The sequence below is a fragment of the Vipera ursinii genome, assembly GCF_947247035.1.
Source record: "Vipera ursinii genome assembly, chromosome: 2".
Taxonomy (NCBI): domain Eukaryota; kingdom Metazoa; phylum Chordata; class Lepidosauria; order Squamata; family Viperidae; genus Vipera; species Vipera ursinii.
In genome coordinates this window covers 286,620,625-286,643,473 of record NC_139513.1, presented here as the reverse complement: position 1 = coordinate 286,643,473, position 22,849 = coordinate 286,620,625, and the positions used below count along the sequence as shown (strand labels likewise).

The 22,849-nt window shown below is 46.0% G+C and overlaps 1 protein-coding gene across 1 annotated transcript in view; it reads right to left on the bottom strand.

Annotated features, from left to right (window-relative positions):
• The window catches only part of EPG5 (ectopic P-granules 5 autophagy tethering factor), a 68,322-nt gene that overhangs the window by 29,223 nt on the left and 16,250 nt on the right, over positions 1-22,849 (bottom strand). Inside the window, exons 10-19 of the mRNA XM_083353536.1 lie at positions 20,923-21,042; positions 19,800-19,966; positions 17,643-17,870; positions 16,985-17,108; positions 14,955-15,099; positions 14,252-14,423; positions 11,002-11,164; positions 8,776-8,918; positions 6,149-6,305; positions 1,439-1,633 (exon numbers count right to left, since the gene is read on the bottom strand). Coding sequence (XP_083209662.1) covers positions 1,439-1,633; positions 6,149-6,305; positions 8,776-8,918; positions 11,002-11,164; positions 14,252-14,423; positions 14,955-15,099; positions 16,985-17,108; positions 17,643-17,870; positions 19,800-19,966; positions 20,923-21,042 — 1,614 coding nt within the window. The remainder of the gene's footprint in view (positions 1-1,438; positions 1,634-6,148; positions 6,306-8,775; positions 8,919-11,001; positions 11,165-14,251; positions 14,424-14,954; positions 15,100-16,984; positions 17,109-17,642; positions 17,871-19,799; positions 19,967-20,922; positions 21,043-22,849) is intronic.

Sequence of the window (22,849 nt, the reverse complement as noted above, 5' to 3'; positions counted from 1 at the left end):
ACATATTTGAATCCCACCACTGCTTCCTGCTCTATTCTATTCTATTCTATTCTATTCTATATTATCTCTTCTCTTCTTTTCTATATTATCTATCCTCTTCTCTTCTATATTATCTCTATTCTATTCTATATTATCTATTCTATTCTATTCTAATTTTCTATTCTATTCTCTCTTCTCTTCTATATTTATTTTATTTTTTTATTTTTATTTTAATTCCATTTATATCCCGCCCTTCTCTGAAGACTCAGGGCGGCTTACAAGCTTAGCAGTAGCCTTCATTCTATGTATATGCCTTTCTTATTAGGGCTTTCACACACACCCCAAGCGGCATTATTACAAAGTCAGCTTAATTGCCCCCAACAATCTGGGTCCTTATCTATTCTCTTCTATATTATCTATTCTATTCTAATTTTCTATTCTATTCAACATATTCTGTTCTATTCTATCCCTTCTCTTCTATATTATCTATTCTCTTCTCCTCTGGACGGCACCTGACCTTCGCTCCTTCCGACGCGGTCTGAAGACCCATCTATTTGAACAAGCCGGCCTGGCCTGATGGGGATATGTTGGGGTTTTAATGGGGATTTTTATATTGTTATCGACTGTTTTAACTGGGCTATTATTTAATTCTTTTTAATTTTTGTATCCTGTATTTTTTATGTATGCCCTGTTCACCGCCCTGAGTCCTTCGGGAGAAGGACGGTATACAAATACAATAAAACTAAACTAAACTAAACTATTATCTATTCTATTCTAATTTTCTATTCTATTCAATATATTCTGTTCTATTCAATATATTCTATTCTACTCTATTATTCTATTCTACTCAAACTATTCTATTCTATTATTCTATTCTATTTTCCATATTCCATTCCATATTTTCTATTCTATTCTGTTCTGTTCTGTTCTGTTTTATTCTATTCTATTCCTTTTCTCTATCCTGTTCTATTCTAATTTTCCATATTCCATTCCATATAGTCTATTCCAGACATGTCAAACCCAAGGCCCGGGGGCCGGATCCGGCCCACGAAGTGGTATCATGCGGCCCACGAAGCCATCCTGGAAACAGTGAAGGAACGGCCCCCACTGCCTTGGCCGTGGCCCAGAGACCCTCCCTCTGCCAGAGACCCTCAGATCTGTCCCCCTCCTGCCCAGGCCCCCATAGGCACCCTTGATGCAAATGATGTAGAGCTGGCCACACCCACCCAGTAGGCCATATGCACTGTAGCCACGCCCACCCAGTAGGACACGCCCACCCAGGTCATACCCACCCGGCCCCCTGAGGGCAACTGCAATGCTGATGCGGCCCTCAATGAAATTGAGTTTGACACCCTTGGGTCTATTCTATTCATCTCATTGCTTTCAAGAAGGGGAAAAAGCCTCCCAGATCAATTGCCCAGGCAGGAAAGGTCCATGGCGACCCCTCCCTCTCTCACACCTTTGTCAGGAGCATGAAAATGACATCGCTGTTGTCGTCGCCCAGGAAAGCCACAACTTTCTCGTACAAGTTGACAAATTCCTCCGGGGAGGCCACAGGAGTGAAGTAGGGGGAGAGCAGCGTGCAAAGCCTTCGGTTCTTCAGAATGGTTTGCAGAACCCGCCGGCATTCAGACTTGGTCCCCACGATGAACACCTGGAACGAGAGGTGGGACTTCCGTTCAGCCGACAGCCAGCCCTGCGGGGTCTCTTCATGGTGCCCACACCGTCCAAAGCAGGAGTCCCCCCCGACCTATGGTCCACTCCCCCCACTCACGCTACAGCCCACAGAACCGTTTGTGCGTGCGCGCAGGACTATCAGCTGCGGTGGCGAGCGCCTGCGTGTATGCGCGAATGGGGCCACTAACGCATGGGGTTGCACACACTGTTCATGCCTGTGTGCAAGCACTAGCAGAGGCAGTGGCGAGCACCTGCACCAATGGGGTTACTGTGCATTGGGTTGCACATCATGTTCGTGCATGTATGCAAGCACTATCAGAAGCAGTGGCAAGCACCTGCACCAATGGGGCCACTGGTGCATGGGGGTTGGACATCATGTTCATGCATGCATGCAAGCGCTAGCAGAGGCAGTGCAGAGCACCTGCACCAATAATAAATAATAATAATAAACCTTTATTGTCAAAGTACAACATGTGTACATTGAGATTAGCTGAGCCTCCCCCTGTGCTCCCTCCCCCCAACACACAGTGACAACAAACCCTCCATCCCACCACACTATGTGAACCAATGGGGCCACTAGAGCATGGGGGTTGGACATCATGTTCATGCATGCGAACAAGTGCTATCAGAGGCAGTGGCAAGCCCTGAGGCACAGCAGCGGCACCCCGTTTTCGCAACCCGAGGTGTGTTGTCGCCCCATTTTTGCACCCCGAGGTGCAGTGCCCTGTTTTTGCACCCCACGAACATGGTGCTAGCGCAAGTAAGGGGGCCTGTCTCGCAGCCGGATGGCCAGCAGCCCACAGGTTGGGGACCCCTGGTATAGGGTCTCCTGCTTGAGCAGGGGGTTGGACTAGAAGACCTCCGAGGTCCCTTCCAACTCCGTTATTCTGTTGTTTTGTTCTGTTCCTTGCTGTTGTTACCGTAAGCTCTAAGGAGAGAACCAAACCAGAACTAAGGAGAAACTTCCTGACAGTGAGAATAATTAACCAGTGGAACTATCTGCCACCAGAAGTTGCAAACGCTTCAACAATGGACGTTTTTTTCAAGAAGAGATTGCGCAGCCGTTTGTCTGTAATGTTACAGGGTTTCCCCGGCTGAGCAGGAGGTTGGACTAGAAGGCCTCCAGGGTCCCTTCCAAGTCTGTTATTCTGTTGTTTGTCCAGGGCCTCCACCTCCCCCCCCCACCAAAAAAACCACCCGGTGCTCCATTGAACAACCTGCACATTCATTTAACTGACGGCATCAGGAAAAGCAGAGGGTGGAGGTCATTAAGAGAGGCCATCTCGCTTAATGGCTGTCACGACACGCAAACGTAACGGGCCGGGTCCATTACTGTCGTATCTCAAGGACTTAAGAGCCGTGTGACCTTCTTGGCCAATAAGAAAAATTATTCCAGAGTTGGGACAGAATTCCTATGATAGAAATGTCAGGGCTGAGTTCAGTCCGGTGTGAATTTTGCTTCAGCTTGACTCCGTGTCTTTCCGTTTTCCCACCACTGTGAAATGAGCCACGGGTTGGGAGACAACGGCTCGAATCCAGAGCTCCCTTGAGGTAGGACGGAGGGCAGATATCAATTTTATAAATAAATAAAAATTAAAAATAGTCACAGGAGCGAACCCAACCCTTGGCCAAGTAGGCCACTTGCTGACATCCCTCTGTTTTTGGCCTTTTCCGGCATCGAGGGCAACGGAAACTTTTCATGAAAAGTGAAGCTGACACTTCACACCGGAACAGCAATCGTAAATTTTTCTCAGCTGTCAGAACATCCTGCGGCTCTGTTGTGCCAACTGCCAGATTTCGGTTTAAATTATTCTTCATTTGTTCATTAAATTTTACACGCTGCCCATTTCTCCAATAAGGAGTTTTAAAATTAGCTTTAGTTTGTTTACCATCACGCATATCCTTTAGTTTATTTACCGTCACACATATTTACAGTTTGTTTATTAAATTTTACATGCTGCCCTTTTCACCAATGAGTTTTAAAATTAGCTAGTTTATTTACTATCACATGTATTATAGTTTCTTTATTTATTTAATTTTATATGCTGCCCATTTCACCAATAAGTAGTTTTAAAATTAGCTTTATTTACTATCACACATATCTATAGTTTATTTAATGTCACACGTAGTCTGTTTATTAAATTTTATATGCTGCCCACTTCGCCAATGAGTGTTAAAATTAGCTGTAGTTTATTTACTATCACACGTATTTAGTTTATTTATTTAATTTTATACGCTGCCCATTTCACCAACAGAGTTTTAAAATTATCTTTAGTTTGTTTACCATCACGAATATCTATAGTTTATTTACCGTCACACATATTTACAGTTTGTTTACCGTATTTTCCGGCATATAAGACGACTGGGCGTATAAGATGACCCCCTACATTTCCTGTTAAATTATAGGGTTTGGGCTATACTCGCCGTATAAGACTACCCCTCTTCCAACGCACACTAAATAAAAATTAAAAAACATCAGATTTGATTTTAATATGGTAATTTTAATTCAAATGCTTATGACATGCAGGTGCTTAGTAGGAAAACTGTCACTTATAAACATAAGGCTGTTTGTCATCAAACATATAAACATAAAACAGTGCAAGTGGATATAATAATAATAATAATAATAATAATAATAATAATAATAATAATAATAATAATAATAATATAATAATAATAATAATAATAATAATAATAATAATAATAATAATAATAATAATAATAATAATAAGAAGAAGAAGAAGAAGAAGAAGTTGGAGGGGACCTTGGAGGTCATCTATTCCAACCCCCTGCTAAGGCAGGAAACCCTATAAACCCTGTAAAAAATCACAGACTGCAGCTTCTTCTCCAATTGGTCCCGCTTTCCCTGCGCAGACTAAATGGGAGATCCGCTCCAGGTTTTCCAGCCAGCCCTGTCTCTAAATTTTCAGCACCCAGCGTATAAGACGACCCCTGACTTTTGAGAAGATTCTCATGGGTTAAAAAGTAGTCTTATACGCCAGAAAATACAGTATTTATTAAATTTTGCACACTGCCCTTTTCACCAATAAGGAGTTTTAAAATTAGCTACAGTTTATTTACTATCACACATATCAATAGTTTATCTATTTAATTTTATACACTGCCCATTTCACCAATAAGGAGTTTTAAAATTAGCCATAGTTTATTACTATCACACATATCTATAGTTTATTTACTGTCACACGGATTTTATTTATTAAATTTTATATGCTGCCCATGTCACCAATAAGCTTTAAAATTAGCTATAGTTTATTTATTATCACACATATTTACACTTTATTTATTACATTTTATACGCTGCCCATTTTACCAATGAGTTTCAAAATTAGCTATAGTTTATTTACTATCACACATATCTATAGTTTATTTACTGTCACAAGTATTTAGTTTATTAAATCTTATATGCTGCCCATGTCACCAATAAGCGTTAAAATTAGCTATAGTTTATTTACTATCACATGTATTTACAGTTTGTTTATTTAAATTTTATATGCCACCCTTTTCACCAATAAGGAGTTTTAAAATTAGCCAGGTTATTACTATCACACATATCTATAGTTTATTTACTGTCACACAGTTTATTTATTAAATTTTATATGCTGCCCATGTCACCAATAAGCTTTAAAATTAGCTATAGTTTTTTTTACTATCACACGTATTTACAGTTTGTTTATTAAATTTTCTATGCTGCCTATTCCACCAATAAGGAGTTTTAAAATTAAGGTAAAGGTAAAGGTTCCCCCGCACACGCGTGCTAGTCGTTTCCGACTCTAGGGGCCGGTGCTCATCTCCGTTTCAAAGCCGAAGAGCCAGCGCTTGTCTGAGGACGTCTCCGTGGTCACGTGGCCGGCATGACTAGACGCCAAAGGCGCACGAAGCGCTTTTCCCTTCCCACCGTAGTGGTCCCTATTTTTCTACTTGCATTTCGAACTGCTAGGTTGGCAGAAGCTGGGACGCATAACAGGCGCTCACTCTGTTACGCGGCACTCGGGATTCGACCCGCTAAACTGCCGACCTTCTGATCGACAAGCTCAGCGTCCTAACCCACTGAGCCACCACGTCCCTTATGTTTTAAAATTAGCTATAGTTTATTTACTATCACACGTATTTATAGTTTCCTTCTTTCTTTCTTTCTTTAATTTTATACGCTGCCCATGTCACCCGTAAGGAGTTTTAAAATTAGCTATAGTTTTATTTACTATCACACATATCTATAGTTTATTTACCATCACACGTATTTATAGTTTGCTTATTTATTTATTCAATTTTATATGCTGCCCATTTTACCAAGAAGGCGGCTTTTAAAGTTATCCACAGCTTATTTATTTACTAGCCTGCATCCCTTCTTTCCCACCCACTTGAACCAGCTCTCAGCGGCCTATTAAAATAATTCGTCGCGGAATGCTAAATCGGCATGAGCAGATCACTCAATCTCATCCCTGACGGAATCCTATCCCCCAAAACAGCTCACCTGGCCGAGGATCTCGATGCAGGAAGTGAAGAACTGCCTGGATGGTGGGTGACGCTGCGTTTCATCACACACATATTCCACGATGGCAAAAAACAGGCTGATCCCAATGCGCTGAATCCTCGGGGTGGGCTGAAGTTTATAGATATTTATTAAGCCCCTGTGGCAGGGATAAAAATTGAGATTTACGAACACGCCAAGCAAAGGACGGAGGATGTTAAATGTTATTCGTTCCTGGATGAGCACCATAAATAAAGTTAGGCGGTCGAAGGGGTAAGATTTAGAGCAGGAAGGACACCCCCTTGGGAACAATTTCTCTATCTGGGTGTCAGTACTGCAGGAGGCGGTGTCCCTTCCTCACGGATATAGCGATACGAACCTGTCCTTAGGATCAATACTTTTTAAAAATGCAGTTATGAGTTAACTCATGAAGATGGATTTAAAAAGCCAATTTGGGGCTCCTTCCGGATACTTGGATGGCCACAGGTAGTTCTGACTTGCGTTGATTCAATGACCGTTCGAAGCTACAGAAAAGGGATCTTCAAACTTGGCCGTTTTCTGACTGGTGGACTTCAACTCCCAGAATTCCTCAGCCAGGGTCATAAAAGGGGCAAGTTTGAAGACCCCTGACATAATGTGAGGGGGGAAATAATGCTAACTCAGAAAGAGCTAAACCGGTGTTTCTCAAGCACGGCCATTTTAAGAGGTGTGGACTTCAACTCCCAGAATTCCCCAGCCAGCTATGCTTTGTCCCCAACCTGCTCTTCTACCTTATGGCATCACATAAGGCAGGGGTCTTCAAACTTGGCCCTTTTATGACTGGTGGACTTCGACTCCCAGAATTCCTCAGTCAGCCATTTTGATGAAACTATGGGCTTGGATCCAGACCAGGGGTCTTCAAACTTGGCCCTTTTATGACTGGTGGACTTCGACTCCCAGAATCCCTCAGTCGGCCATTTTGATGAAACTGCGGGCTTGGATCCAGACCAGGGGTCTTCAGACTTGGCCCTTTTATGACTGGTGGACTTCGACTCCCAGAATCCCTCAGTCGGCCATTTTGATGAAACTGCGGGCTTGGATCCAGACCAGGGGTCTTCAGACTTGGCCCTTTTATGACTAGTGGACTTCGACTCCCAGAATCCCTCAGTCGGCCATTTTGATGAAACTGCATGCTTGGATCCAGGCCAGGGGTCTTCCAACTTGCCCCTTTTATGACTGGTGGACTTCCACTCCCAGAATCCCTCAGTCGGCCATTATGATAAAACTGCGGGCTTGGATCCAGACCAGGGGTCTTCAAACTTGGCCCTTTTATGACTGGTGGACTTCCACTCCCAGAATCCCTCAGTCGGCCATTATGATAAAACTGCGGGCTTGGATCCAGACCAGGGGTCTTCAAACTTGGCCCTTTTATGACTGGTGGACTTCCACTCCCAGAATCCCTCAGTCGGCCATTATGATAAAACTGCGGGCTTGGATCCAGACCAGGGGTCTTCAAACTTGGCCCTTTTATGACTGGTGGACTTCATCTCCCAGAATTCCTCAGTCGGCCATTTTGATGAAACTGTGGGCTTGGATCCAGACCAGGGGTCTTCAGACTTGGCCCTTTTATGACTGGTGGACTTCCCAGAATTCCTCAGTCAGCCATTTTGATGAAACTGTGGCTTGGATCCAGAGTTCAAACTTGGACCTTTTATGACTGGTGCAATTTGTATTTTAGGATCTGACAATTAGATTTGTTATGATTCTAGAAATATTGTCCACTTTCTTATTATACAGCATGCATAGTGTATTTTTAAGCTTATGTTTAACCTTGGAGTAAGAAGTTTCTTGTTATATATCAGGGATCTTCAAACGTGGCCCTTATATGACTTGGGGACTTCAACTCCCAGAATTCCTCAGCCAGCGTGCCTGGCTGAGGAATTCTGGGAATTGAAGTCTACCAGTCATAAAAGGGCCAAGTTTGAAGACCCCTGCTACAGAGACACTGAAAAAAGAGACTTATGGCTGCTTCTCACACTTAACGACCATTGCAGGATCCCCACGTTCGGGCACTTTATGATGGCTGCAGTGTCCTAGGGTCACGTGAATCACGATTTATAACCTTCCCGGCTGGGGAATGGTCGATGCGGGGGAAGCTGGATTTGCCTCAGGACCAAAATGATTCATTTAACAACTGCAGCCAAGAAAAGTGGCAAGAAACCAATCTACCACTCTCTTGCTTAAAAGACATAAAGTCTGGGGTCAGTTGTGGTTTGTAAGTCAAGGACTAGCTGTGAAATCAAGTTGACGACGTGGCTGACCCGGTTTATGTCCTTCACGCTTTACAACCACAATGGAACGGCTCTATTACGGTCCTAACAGGAGGACCTTTGCGCAACTGTGGGTGGGTGGTGGTGATGTTATAGGTTCTCCTGCTCGAGCGGGGGCCTGGACTAGAAGACCTCCAAGGTCCCTTCCCGCTTCTATTCTATTCTATTCTACTTTGTATTGGTTTGAACTGCCTGGATTTCCTGATTTCTCACGCTGGAGGTGAAACTTTCGCCAGCCCCGCTGTTGCCGTGTTCCAGAATCGGACAGACACGCCAGGGGTGGTTCCGCGGCGGAGAGGACAGCAAAACCGCGCCACTCACGTGATGAAGTTCTCCACGTAGACCGCAGCTCCCACCACACTCAGAGGAGGCATCTGAGCAGCCTCGGCCTGCAGGTGCTTCATTTCTTTCTCCAAGACGTCCAGCTGCTGGCGGATGGCTTCGTTTTTGTGTTTGCCCTCAAACTGAGAGGGAGAGAAGGCGTTACTGCGTTCGAGCGACAAGATTGATTCAATGATTAGAGTAACCCAACGGGCGGTTTATTGTGTTCAGATTGGCAACGGCTGCCCTGCCGCGTTCATTTCTGATCCCGGGGGGGGGGCAAAAATGGGAGAGTGGAACAGATCCTCCCTTGGGCTTTTCTGTTGAAGGGAAAACAAAAACAAGACCGTTTGTCTGAAATGGCACAGGGCTTCCTGCCAGAGGAGGAGGGTTGGACTAGATGACCTCCAAGGTCCCTTCCAACCTCCTTCTCCTTCTCAGTATCATTATTATTATAAAACTTTTATTCATAAAACATGAACCTCAGTCAACTGAACACTCAAATTGACTGATACTAATGGTTGACACGGGTTGCTGCCAGCATCCTAGGTATCAACCAGGTATCTCCATCATCATCATCATCATCATCATCATCATTATATTATTATTATTATTATTATTATTATTATTATTATTATTATTATTATTATTATTTATTATGAAACTTTTATTCATAAAACATGAAACACAGTCAACTGAACGCTCAAATTGACTGGCATTAATGGTTGACACGGGTTGCTGCCAGCATCCTAGGTATCAACCAGGTATCTCCTTAAAATGTAAGATGTTCTGAATAGCACAGTTTTTTGCAGCATTGCTGGAGTTATTGCAGGAAGCTGCAATTTCTTGATGTGTTTTGCAAAGTTTTTGGACATAGTTCCCAGTGCCCCGATGACAATGGGTGTCACTGTTACACGTTTCATCCATAATCGCGCAGTTTCGATGGCCAGGTCGCAGTCTTTCGTAATTTCTCCCAGTTCTTTTTCTTCGACTCTGGCATCTCCTGGTACAGCGATATCAATCAGCTGTACGCTTTGGTTCTCTACCACTGCGATTATTATTATTATTATTATTATTATTATTATTATTATTATTAATATTATTATGAAACTTTTATTCATAAAACATGAAACTCAGTCAACTGAACACTCAAACTGACTGGCAATAACTATTATTATTATTATTATTATTATTATTAAAAAGCAAGGGCTTATGGGTAGTCCTCAACTTATGATCGCAACAGAGACCAACGTTTCCATACTTCAGCAAGGTGGTGGCGAAGGGAGCGGCGCTGAATTTTATGACCATTGTTGGCCATCGTTGTTAACAGCAGTCACTGCGGTTGTTAAGCGAATCATGAGGTTGTTAAGTGAATCCTGCTTTCTCCTCAGAGTAGGATTGTCAGAAGCGGGCTGGGAAGGCCTCAGGGGAACACTCAGAAGACCCCCACACCATGAGATGTTGCAACCGTCTTAAATACATGGTGGATGCCAAGCACCTGGATTTTGATCATGTGACTATGCGGTCGTAAGTGCGAGGACTGGTTGTTAAGTCAATAATAATAATAATAATAATAATAATAATAATAATAATAATAATAAATAGTAATAATAATAATAATTTACTGAAATAGGGAAATGTGGGTTACCTGAAAATTAATTTTTTCTTTCTTTTTTTACTTTTCTTTATATATCATAGGCTATTGATATTCTATTGCAATTAGGTAAAAATTAAAAACAGGATATGGATATGTATAAGTGAAAATATATTGAAAATTCTTCTAAATTATTATGTCACAATTAGAAATGTATTAATTCGATTAATTTGATTATGTCAAAACTAAGGGAATCGGAGAGGGAATCTTTGTTGACACCACTTGAGCTGTTTACAAATAATTTGTTATTTGCAATTGTTTATTTTTATACCCAACCACCGTGTTGCTTCACAAATATCTGAATGTAAAATTTTAAAAATTAAATAAAACTTGTACAAATAATAATAATAACAACAATAATGACACTTATTGATACTTATCATCATCATCAATCAGGAAGCTGAGTCCTTTGGATTACGGGCCCTCTAGCCCAATGGCTGCAGAGATTGCAGGACACACACACACACACACACACACACACACACACACACACACACACCCTTCTCTGCCCCCGAACTCCTGACATTAGAGGGAGGGCAGGTTCAGGAAGAGGAAGGGACTTCTGTTCTCACCTGGATTGTTACATGAGCTGCTCCGTGGCAACTTTTCCCAGATCCCGCCCGACATTCCAGGTGAAGAGTAACTTGTTCTTCTCGGTTGATGTAAAGCTTTGGCAACGTGTCCAGCATCTCGCTACTGAAAGCCACTTGCTGGGATTCCCGAAGCGCGGCCAGTCTACAATTTAACAAGAACCAGCCGTGAGCTTGTGCGCCGAGGACATCCCCGTATGTTAGGGAAAATATTAGAGCAATCTTTGCAACTGCTGTACTTATTTGGAATTTGAAACCTGGGGGAAGGGTTCCATTCAAAAGCGGCGCTTCGGAGATTGCAGGGGTGTTGAATGCCGTTCCTGTCTCATTAAAGCAGCCCTGTTTTTCTCTAGGACAGAGATCCCCAACCTATGGGCTGTGGCCCACTATCAGACGGTGGCCTCTTGGCCGCTAGGCCGTGGAGTAGCTGGGAAGTGCTCACCACCCCCTCGTGCCACCATTGCTGCGAGTGCTGTGTGGGTGGTGGCACTGCCGCTAATATTGCGTGGGCGGCAGTGTTGCCATGAACCTTGCATGGGGGGGCCACAGCGCCACAAGCGGCAGGTGGGCGGCGGCGTGCCACATGCAGGCAGTGGCATTGCCACAAACCTTGTAGCACTGCAAGTGGCAGGTGGGCCACAGATCCTTGCGCGGGGGCGGCAACATGAGCTTCGCGCCGGGACAACATTGCCGCAGGCCACAGGGCGATTCTCACACGGGGCAGCAGCACAAACCTCGCACCGGGGTGGCATCGTTGCAGCCCACAGCACAAGCCTCACGCTGGTGATAGCATCGCCGCGAGCCTGGCAACAGCAGCGTCACAAGCCTCATACAGGCGCTGAGAGCCTCGCGCACATGCAGCCCCGTTTGCATGGCGCATGTGCTCGCAGCCTGTTTGCACTCACGCACGTACGTGTGCCTGCATTCACATTTGCACCCACGGGCATTACGGTGCCTGCCCCTCCCTCTCCCACTGGGCCACCAATCCAAGAAGCTTGGTGAAGCCTGCTCTAAGATGACACGGCTACCGTCAAAAGCTTCTTGTCAACACTGCTAACATCGGATGTTTTTGCTTAGATAACATATGAAGATGCAGCCATTTCCCCCTGAACTTGTGCGTTACTTTTAGAGTTAGAACTAGATGATGTTGGGGGGGAAACGCGAGGAGGAAGAAGAATGTGTATGGGAATTAGTTAGACATAACGACATCGTAGTAAGAGTATTTTCAAGGCTGTTTGAAATAAGAGATGACAAGAAATGGAGGGTTGGAGAACTGGAGGGAAAGCCTGCATTTCAAACTAATTGGAGAATGTGATTGGTGACTGTTAATTAGAGAAGGGAATTGTGCTTTGATACTATGTGTTTAGGGGAGAAGAATTCAGATTTCAGATTTCGGCTTCGATTAGGTCAGTGCCAATGCCATGCTACTCGAATAAAGATTCTTTAAGGTAAACGCCTCGAAGTTGTTGGAAGAGTTTCACCTGTCGGAACCAGGACACTTCTCACTGCAACGTGGTTGCTGCGATAGGCCTGTCTAATCATAAACCACTCGCTGTCCAATAAGACACCTCCTAGCCAGCCCTGGTGGGAATTCTAAAACGAAATCATTGCAGTGAGCCAGCCTCCATTTTTTAATAAATACGATACTTGCCAAGGATGGGGTTTTATTGTTTCTTTACAAGATACACATCTCCTTTTTTTAAAAAAAAAAAGAAACATTTTTTTTAAAGTGAGGTAGGGGAGGGAATGCCTGAACAGATACGCAGAGTCCCAATTTATCTAAACCCGGTCAAAAGGAAGAAAGCGAAGACGACGTCACACAGTAACGGGAATAGTGTGACAGAGTTGGAAGGGACCTTGGAGGTCTTCTAGTCCAACCCCCTGCTCAAGCAGGCGACCTTACACCGTTCCAGAAAAACGGTGGTCCAATCGCTTCTTAAAAGCCTCCAGGGATGGGAGCACCCACCGCTTCTGGAGGCAACAGTGAGAACAATTTATCAATGGGATGTCCTGTCTCCAAAAACTGTGGGTGCTTCATCACTGGAGGGGTTTTTTTGTTTTTTTTTTAAAAGAGATTGGACAACCATTTTGTCTGGAATGGTGTATAAGATCTCCTGCTTGAGCAGGGGGTTGGACTAGAAGACCTTCAAGGTCCCTTCCAACTCTGTCATAATGTTATTCTGTTGATTGGGTGTACTGATTAGGTTGAATCTCTTTTTAATTCCATCCATTACTTCTTCTCCTGCCCTCTGGTGTTTTGATCAAGGTAAGGTAAGTTAAAGTAAGACAAGACAAGACAGGACAGGACAGGACAGGACAAGACAAGACAACCTTTATTGTCATTTTAAATTTCAAAAATGAAATTTAGTTGCCCGCTCTCCAAGTGAAACACATACATGACACACGCCTAAACATACTATATACAACATATGTATCGACCCACACCCCTACATATACGTAAGAAATAAATTGTTGTGATTCAGGGTCAGCCTGTGGGTTCGGCAGTTGGGTCGGACGACTCAGAGGAGGAGGAGGAGTGGGGTGTTGAAGAGCTTGCTGAGGGGGTTGGATAGCTTGATGAGAGCCCTCAGCCAGGCCCCTCCCACCTGGTCACGACGCAGACCCAGCTGTGTGAGCCTGACAGCGTGGATGAAGATGACCCACAGCTGGCCCTGTTCAAGGACGCCCGACGCAGGAGGCAGTCAATCAGGAGTAAACAGAGGAAGGCAATGGGGCTCCTCGGAAGGAGGCAGAGAGAAGCCACGCCCTGAACTGTATAAAAGGGGAATGCGTGGGAGGGCTGGTTTGCTGAAGGCAACCGCTTGAAAAGCTCCTGTTTCTTGGTTCGTGTCTTGTTCTATTTGTTTTTGTGTCCATAAATTTGGCAGGCGTAATTCCAGCCTCTTGCCTTCTTGTAAAAGGGGTTGTCCCTGCTTTTTCTGCAGGGCCGGTAGCAGGCTGGTACAGAACATAAATATTAAACACTGTCCATCTTGAATACATAATGGAAGGCGGAAGCTGGAGAGTTCACCAAGGCTAATGCTGCAAATTTTTGGAGAATAAGTCTACAACCCCCCCCCCTTCTGCGAGAGCCCCTCAAATGTTGCAAGACTGCTATCATGTCACCCCTAATCCGACTGTCTGTACTTAAGGACACCATAACTAAGCACAGTTCAAAAGAGAGAGAGAGAAACCAAACACAGCAGAAGAAAAGAAAAAAAGAAATTCTTACTTCGCGTGCCGTTGAAAGATCCTGAGGTTGGTGCAAGTCAATTCTTTGGCTTCATGTTGGTTTACCAAGCTAGCTGGGGCAATGACGGGCACGGGAGCTTTCATTGGTTGAAGAGACAGAGGGGGCTGGGGCTCATCGTATTTCTTCAGGCTGGTGATAATCCGTTCCTTGGCTGGGGGGGGGGGAGAAAGGAAGAAATGCAAAGCGTTTGTCGACGCTGCTAACATCGGATGTTTTTGCATCGACAACAAAGGGAAATGCAGCCATCTTTTTATCTTTTGCTTTTAGAGTTAGATGATGCTGGGAGGGGGGGGAGGTGAATGAGAGCCCAGCTAGAGATAACAACACTAAACTTAGCATGAGAATCAAGGTTACTGAGCCCAGAGCCGATAAAGAATTGGCGGGCTGGAGAGCTGGAGAGGAAGCCCGCCCTTCGAGCTAATTGGGGAATGTGATTTATGACTGTTAATTGAAGGAGGGAATTGTGCTTTGATACTAGGTGCTCAGAGGAGTGGAACTCAGATTTTGGCTTCGACTGTGTTAGTGCCGATGCTGTGCTACTCGAATAAAGATTCTTTAAGGTAAACAATGCCTCAAAGTTCTTTTGAAGAGTTCCATTTGTCGGAACCATGCCATTAAACGAACGGCCCCAATTACCAATCTGAGCTACTAATATTCAAACACATTTCAATAAATAAAATACCTAACAAAGGGTCGGTGAAGTCTGTCTGGGCCGGCGAAGCACTTGAGGCAGGGAGGGGTCCCACTCTGACTCGAAACCAGAGGTCTAAGGTTTCCTGGAACTCATGCTGGATCTGCTGAACGTTGACAAATTCCATCCAGAGATCCTTCAAGCCAGCAGCAGGTGGGCAGGAAAAAGCGGCAACAGGGAGAAAGACATTTTTAGTTGCCAGTAAGATCAATTAAAGCACTCAACTTTAATTTCAACCCCACCACCACCACCCTGCTTGGGGTGGCTGCCAATCAGCAGGGATGCTAAAGGGAATGGAAGCTTTGAGGTCCCCTTGCGCCAGTGCAATCGCACTTCTGCGTAGTTCAAAATGATCTGTCAAATCCACAGTGAATCAGAACGGAGGAGCCACTGAGGCCCATTACAAGCAGCCCTTCACTTACAACCGTTCATTTTGTGACCGTTTGAAATTATGTGTGAAATTATGTTTTTTCGGCACTGAAAAAAGTGACTCGTGACCATTTTTCACACTTGTGACCGCTGCAACCTCCCCAGGGTCACGTGATCAAAATTTGGACACTTGGCAACTGGCATGTGTTTATGACGTTCGCAGTGCCCCGGGGTCATGTGATCCCCTTTTGTGACCTTCTGACAAGCAAAGAGAGAAGCAACCTGGAACTAAGGAGAAACTTCCTGGCAGTTAGAACAATTAACCAGTGGAACAACCTGCCTCCAGAAGCGGTGAATGCTCCATCACTGGAAGCTTTTAAGAAGAGACTGGACAGCCATTTGTCTGAAATAGTGCAGGGTTTCCTGCCCGAGCAGGGGGTTGGACTAGATGACCTCCAAGGTCCCTTCCAATTATTATTATAAATTAAATTAAATTAAATTAAATAAATTAAACAAATTAAATTATTATTATTATTATTATTATTATTATTATTATTATTATTATTATTATTATTATTATTATTATTATTATTATTATTATTATTATTATTATTATTATTATTATTATTATTATTATTGCAGAGAAGCAACCTAGAACTAAGGAAAAACTTCCTGACAGTCAGAACAATCAACCAGTGGAACCACCTGCCTCCAGAAGCGGTAAATGCTCTGACACTGGAAGTTTTTAAGAAGAGACTGGACAGCCATTTGTCTGAAATAGTGCAGGGTTTCCTGCCCGAGCAGGGGGTTGGACTAGAAGACCTCCAAGGTCCCTTCCAGCTCTATTCTAGTCTATTCCAATTAACCAGTGGAACAACCTGTGTCCAGAAGTTGTGACTGCTCCAACACTTAGAGAAACCCAATTAGATAACCTTTATTGTCATTTTTTTTTACTGTGGGCACAATGGCACACATTAAAAATGAAACTTAGTTGTTGCCTCTCAAAGTGTACACATACATAACACACGTTTAAAACATATTATATACAACGTATGTATAGACCTACACCAGGGGTCTTCAAACTTGCCCCTTTTATGACTGGTGGACTTCAACTCCCAGAATTCCTCAGTCGGCCATTTTGATGAAACTGCGGGCTTGGATCCAGACCAGGGGTCTTCAAACTTGGCCCTTTTATGACTGGTGGACTTCAACTCCCAGAAATCCTCAGTCGGCCATTTTGATGAAACTGTGGGCTTGGATCCAGACCAGGGGTCTTCAAACTTGGCCCTTTAATGACTGGTGGACTTCAACTCCCAGAATTCCTCAGTCGGCCATTTTGATGAAACTGCGGGCTTGGATCCAGACCAGGGGTCTTCAAATTTGGCCCTTTTATGACTGGTGGACTTCATCTCCCAGAATTCCTCAGTCGGCCATTTTGATGAAACTGTGGGCTTGGATCCAGACCAGGGGTCTTCAAATTTGGCCCTTTTATGACTGGTGGACTTCAACTTCCAGAATTCCTCAGCCAGCATGCCTGGCTGAGGAATTCTGGGAGTTAAAGTCCACCAGTCATAAAAGGGCCAAGTTTGAAGACCCCTTGACCTACACTCTTACATATACCTAACATATAACCAATCCATTCCTTTTTTTACCTGCTGGTTCTGCATGATCTTGGCAAGCCGATGTCCATCGTATTGCTTGGGCAAAGAGGGAATGTAGATGTCCCCTTTCTGGAACCTGTCTTCATCCAGCCACAGAACAAATGTGGAAAAAAGCCTGAAAACATTTCCAAAATAAGAAGGTCTGAAGCAGGAGATACACAAGTTTCTTCAAACTGTACATACGCCGCAGAATAAAGAAAAAAAACACCAGGCTACATCCCAATTGCTTTCCAAGTATGACATAACCAGTTTCATAAATTATTTGAGCATCAATCATGAAGCCAAGAAGTTCCTCAGAAGCCCGATAGGGGTTCCTCAAGCAAGTTTGTTTGCCTTGTTCACAATGGAATCATGTGACATCCTCAAGGCCAGGGGTCTTCAAACTCGGCAACTTTAAGACTTGTGGACTTCAGCTCCCAGAATTCCTCAGCCAGCTCTGGCTAGCTGAGGAATTCTGGGAGTTGAAGTCCACAAGTCTTAAAGTTGCCAGGTTTGAAGACCCCTGTTGAAGGTTAGATTGGCTTGAGACAATTCAGGGCACATCTGGGTGGATTCTCCATCCAACCTCCATGAATCCATGGATCTTGGACTCCCCATTATTAGCCGAGATCCTTGGAGACACGGCAGTCTAAAGGCCAGCCAAGTTTACCTGACAAGGTCCTTGTGAAGCTCCAAGAAAGCCACATAATTGGCCTTGGTGAACCCTTTGACTGTTGGAGTTTCGCTTCCCCCTGCTGGGCTGTCCAACTGGAGCACTTTGCTAGCCGAATGGTGGAAGTCGGTGGCCTCAGTCAGATGCTGCTTCAGCTCATTCAGCAGGCTAAGATGAGCAGCACCCTGGAAGAATCGCCTCCCGACGCAGCCGTCCTTGGGTAGCCTTCAAAGCAGAAATCCTGTCGTTTAGAACAGAGCTCCCCAACCTTTCCGGTGGGAAGGGGAGAAAGAGGGGATGGCTTTGGGGGAGGGGCAGGGCGTGCGCGTGAATGAGCACCCGTTACGCAAATGGGGCCCTGAGCACCCACAATTCTCACATGAGTGGGGCCCCGAGCACCCGCGACTCTCGCACAAAGAGGGGCCCCAGCGCCCGCAAAACTCACACAAATGGGACCCCCAGCACCCGTGACCCTCACACAAATGGGGTCCTGAGCGCCCGTGACCCTCACACAAATGGGGTCCTGAGCGCCCGTGACCCTCAAATGGGACCCTGAGCGCCCGTGACCCTCACACAAGTGGGACCCCGAGCACCCATGACCCTCACACAAATGGGGTCCTGAGCGCCCGTGACCCTCAAATGGGGTCCTGAGCGCCCGTGACCCTCAAATGGGACCCTGAGCGCCCGTGACCCTCACACAAATGGGACCCCGAGCACCCATGACCCTCACACAAATGGAGTCCTGAGCGCCCGTGACCCTCAAATGGGACCCTGAGCGTACATGACCCTCACACAAATGGGACCCTGAGCACCCATGACCCTCACACAAATGGGGTCCTGAGCGCCGTGACCCTCAAATGGGACCCTGAGCGACCATGACCCTCACACAAATGAGGCCCAAAGCAACCGTGACCCTCAAATGGGGCCGAGCACCCATGACCCTCACACAAGTGGGGCCCTGAGCACCCGACCCTCGTACAAATGGGGCCCCGAATGCCCGTGAAACTCACGAGTGGGGCCCTGAGCACCTGTGGCCCTCATGCAAATGGGGCCCTGAGCGCCCGTGACCCTTGCACAAGTGGGGCTCCGAGCACCCATGATGCTCATGCGCGCACCAGCCAGTCACTCATGAGGACCGGTTGCAAATAGGCCACGGATCACTAGTTAGGGATCCCTGATTTATAACCAACACAACTTATGTTATATTCCTGGTGTGTAATTCACCACTGGCTTCTATGCCATTTCTTCCCCATTCTTATGTATTTTTTTTTAAAAAATCTACATATATTTTGAAATATATACACTTTAATGACAGTTGGGTGGGGCTCTCTAGGATTTATGGAGACCTTTTCTACAGGTATTTTATTAAATTCCTTTAGATTTTTGTATCCCGCCTTTATTGTTTTGATAAATAACTCAAGGCAGCAAGCATATCTAATGCACTTTCCTCCTATTTTCCCCAGTTAGGCTGAGAGGGACTAGGCCAGGGGTTAGGGTTAGGCCCCTTCAAGACTCGTGGACTTCAACTCCCAGAATTCCTGAGCCAGCCCTGCTGAGGGGAAAGGGAGAGGTTTCCAAGCTGAGCCGTGCTGGCTGAGGAATTCTGGGAGTTGAAGTCCACCAGTCATGAAGGGGCCATAGTTCCCCCATGCTGGCTGAGGAATTCTGGGAATTGAAGTCCACCAGTCATGAAGGGGCCATGGTTCCCCATGCTGGCTCAGGAATTCTGGGAGTTGAAGTCCACGAATCATGAAGGGGTCATAGTTCCCCCATGCTGGCTCAGGAATGCTGGGAATTGAAGTTTGCGAGTCATGAAGGGGCCATAGTTCCTCCATGCTGGCTCAGGAATTCTGGGAGTTGAAGTCCACGAGTCGTAAAAGAGCCAAGGTTGCCTACCCCTGGCTTTCATGTCTAAGGCGGGACTAGAACTCAGTCTTCTGGTGACTGGCCCAAAGTCAATAAGCTGGCTTTGATGCCTAAGGTGGCACTAGAACTCACTGTCTCCTGGTTTCCATCCTGGTGCCTTAAACACTAGGCCAAAGAGTCTGTCCACTCTTAAAACTAGACTAGACCATTTGATCACGGGGCTACCGGCATTGAAAACAACTCACACCGTTCCGCAAAGTCCCCCATCGTTGACCAACGGTTACTCACCCATCCTGTAATCCCGGGCGCTGTAAATAGAGAAGGAAGAATTTTTGGCAAATAAGCGGTAGGAGAGGGTGATCCACCGGAGTGCTCAGGACTTGATGAGCCCACCGGTAAATCAGCAGGCGCTGAAGAGAAGGCACCACCGGGAGCTTCAGCTGGGTCTGAGCATTCTGTGGGAGGGAGGGAGGGAGGGAGGGAAGAAGGAAGGGATGGGAGAGAGGAAAGCAAGGATGGAAAGAAGGGAAAGAGGGAGGAAAAAAAGAAAGGAGAATGGAAGGGAGAATTTGAATTTTGAATTTGAATTTAAATTTTGAATTCAAATTCAAAAGGAAGGATAGGATAGAGGGGAGGAAGGCAGGGAGGAAAGAGGATGGATGAAAGGAAGGATGGAAGGAAGGAAGGAGAAAAGAAGGGAGGGAGGGAGGGAGGGAGGGAAAGAATTAAGAAGGGAAGGAAGGAAGGAAGGAAGGAAGGAAGGAAGGAAGGAAGGAAGGAAGGAAGGGAGGGAGGAAAGAGGTTGGATGGAAGGAAGGATGGAAGGAGAAAAGAAGGGAGGGAGGGAGGGAGGGAAGGAAAGAATTAAAAAGGGAAGGAAGGAAGGAAGGAAGGAAGGAAGGAAGGAAGGAAGGAAGGAAGGAAGGAAGGAAGGAAGGAAGAGGGTTAGATGGTCTCCAGTAATGGATTCATTCATTTTTATATAACATTTAATTCCCAGAGCTTCATTGTTCTGAAGCATTGCCAAAACAGAGTTACAGTACAATTATTTAAAAATGTTTCCCTATTTGGTATAAATGTAAGATGCCAAGAACGTATTGGGATCAGATATGTTTCCTGGCTGAGCAGGGGATTGGAGCAGACGACCTCCAAGGTCCCTCCAACTACTACTTCTAGTTCTACTCCTACTCCTACTCCTCTCCATAAATACCTCTCTTCTAGCCCTGAGGATGTTTCCTAGTCTGGGTCCTGAAACGTCTGCAAGAAAACAGCCATGCTGAGGGAGCACCAGGGAGCCCTCGTGTCAACCCTGAGCTACAAATCTCCTCTTTTTATCAACGCCTCACATTCACCAGGCCAAGCCTCTATTCTGAGAGACGCCACAGAAATGAAGAATCATTTTCTGATTTACCTTCAGAGCCTGGTCAGGCGAAACAGAACTGGTAACCAACTCCCTCACCACGACTCTACGGAGCTGGGAATCCTCTTCGAATATGGACTCCATGTTCAGAACGCTCCACGCAAACCAAACCTGTTCAGTCAGAAAGACACACGGGCCTGTTTCTTGATTTATGAAAATTGATACGGCCACCCAACTCGCTTCCAGGCAGCTTACAAGGACGACAGCTCAGTACGAACAGCAACAAAAGCAGTTACTCCTTTCCCACCCACCCAACCCACCCCCAATTCCCTGATGACAGCAACCAAATGAGCCATTTGACGGGTTCCATCACACTCTGGGGCCAGGTGGAAAAACCAGGTTCTTCAGCGCCTTGGGAAAGTGTGTCAAAGTGTGTGTGTGTGGGGGGGGTGATGTTATCTCCCTAGAGATGATGTTCCACAGGGAAGCAGCCACCAGGATGAAGGTCCTTCTTCTTGGACCCATTAGATCAGAGGTCCCCAACCTTTGGGGCACCAGGGATCACCGGTTCCGTGGAGAGGTTTTTCCGCGGACCGGAGGGTGCGTGGTTTTGTGTGCTGCCTGCATCCCGCGGATGGGGCTTCGCTTGTTTGTGCGGACCGGTTGCTGGCATGCCGTGGCCCGGTACCAGTCCACAGACCGGAGGTTGGGGACCCCTGTATTAGATGGATCTCCTAAGGCAGGGGTAGGCAACCTTGGCCCTTTTATGATTGGTGGACTTCAACTCCCAGAATCCCTCAGTCGGCCTTGCTGAGGGGAAAGGGAGAGGTTTCCAAGCTGAGCCATGCTGGCTAAGGAATTCTGGGAGTTGAAGTCCACAAGTCATGAAGGGGCCATAGTTCCCCCACGCTGGCTAAGGAATTCTGGGAGTTGAAATCCACAAGTCATGAAGGGGCCATAGTTCCCCCACGCTGGCTAAGGAATTCTGGGAGTTGAAATCCACAAGTCATGAAGGGGCCATAGTTCCCCCATGCTGGCTCAGGAATTCTGGGAGTTGGAAGTCCACCAGTCATAAAAGAGCCAAGGTTGCCTACCCCTGTCCTCAGGAGACAGGACTTGGAGCATTCGCTGCCTCCCCATTCTAGGAGAAAGCACCACAGTGCCTCCTCCTCCATGTGATCTTGGAAGACCATCGTAAGTCAACGGAGGAAGATGGTTTCATGGGAAGCTAAGAACTATCAGGTGCAACTAACCAGGAGCAGGAGTTGAGTTCAAAGCACTTAGCAGCTCTATCTCCTGCCACCTATACCCAAGAATCTGATCTACTAACGGTCAAGGCAAATTGGCCCTAGGTAAGAGTCACCGGAATTCACCGCGGCTGTAAGGGCCTGCCCTAGCTGGTCCCTCGGGAAAGCAAAACTCTTTGACTCCAAAGAACTTTGAACGAGAGATAGTTGGAAGCAGAGAATGCAGACAAGTCAGCCGGAGTCTGAAGGTCCCGCCCAAAGGGCAAAGCGATTCCTTCATTTCCCCAAGACCCAACATCCCAGACTCATCCCGATCAGTCCACTGGCAGCCAATATGATGCCACAGGGTTGTTTTGAGAAGGCTGAGGTGCCGGGTAGGTAACAGATCACCCTCGGGGCACGACGGCCTTGGAACCAGGCTGGAACCAGCTAAGGAGGAGTCTTCTGCTTCTTCTCTGAAGACAATCCCCCTCCCTAATTCCCAAGCAGTTACAGCAAAAGAGAAAGTATGGGAAGAAGGCTAAAAGCCTTCCTCTCCCCTCCCTCCAACAGAATGGCAGGGCACCTGCATGGTGGACCTGACAGTGGCCTGGACTTGGGTCTCTTAGTAGTTGCATAAGGATTCTGTTGTGATTCCGTGCCAGCCTGTGATCCTGGCCGCTGAGTCCGGGGAATCAGAGGAGGAGGAGAAGGAGGGGCCTGAGGAGCCATCAGAGTCGGAGGAAGGCTCT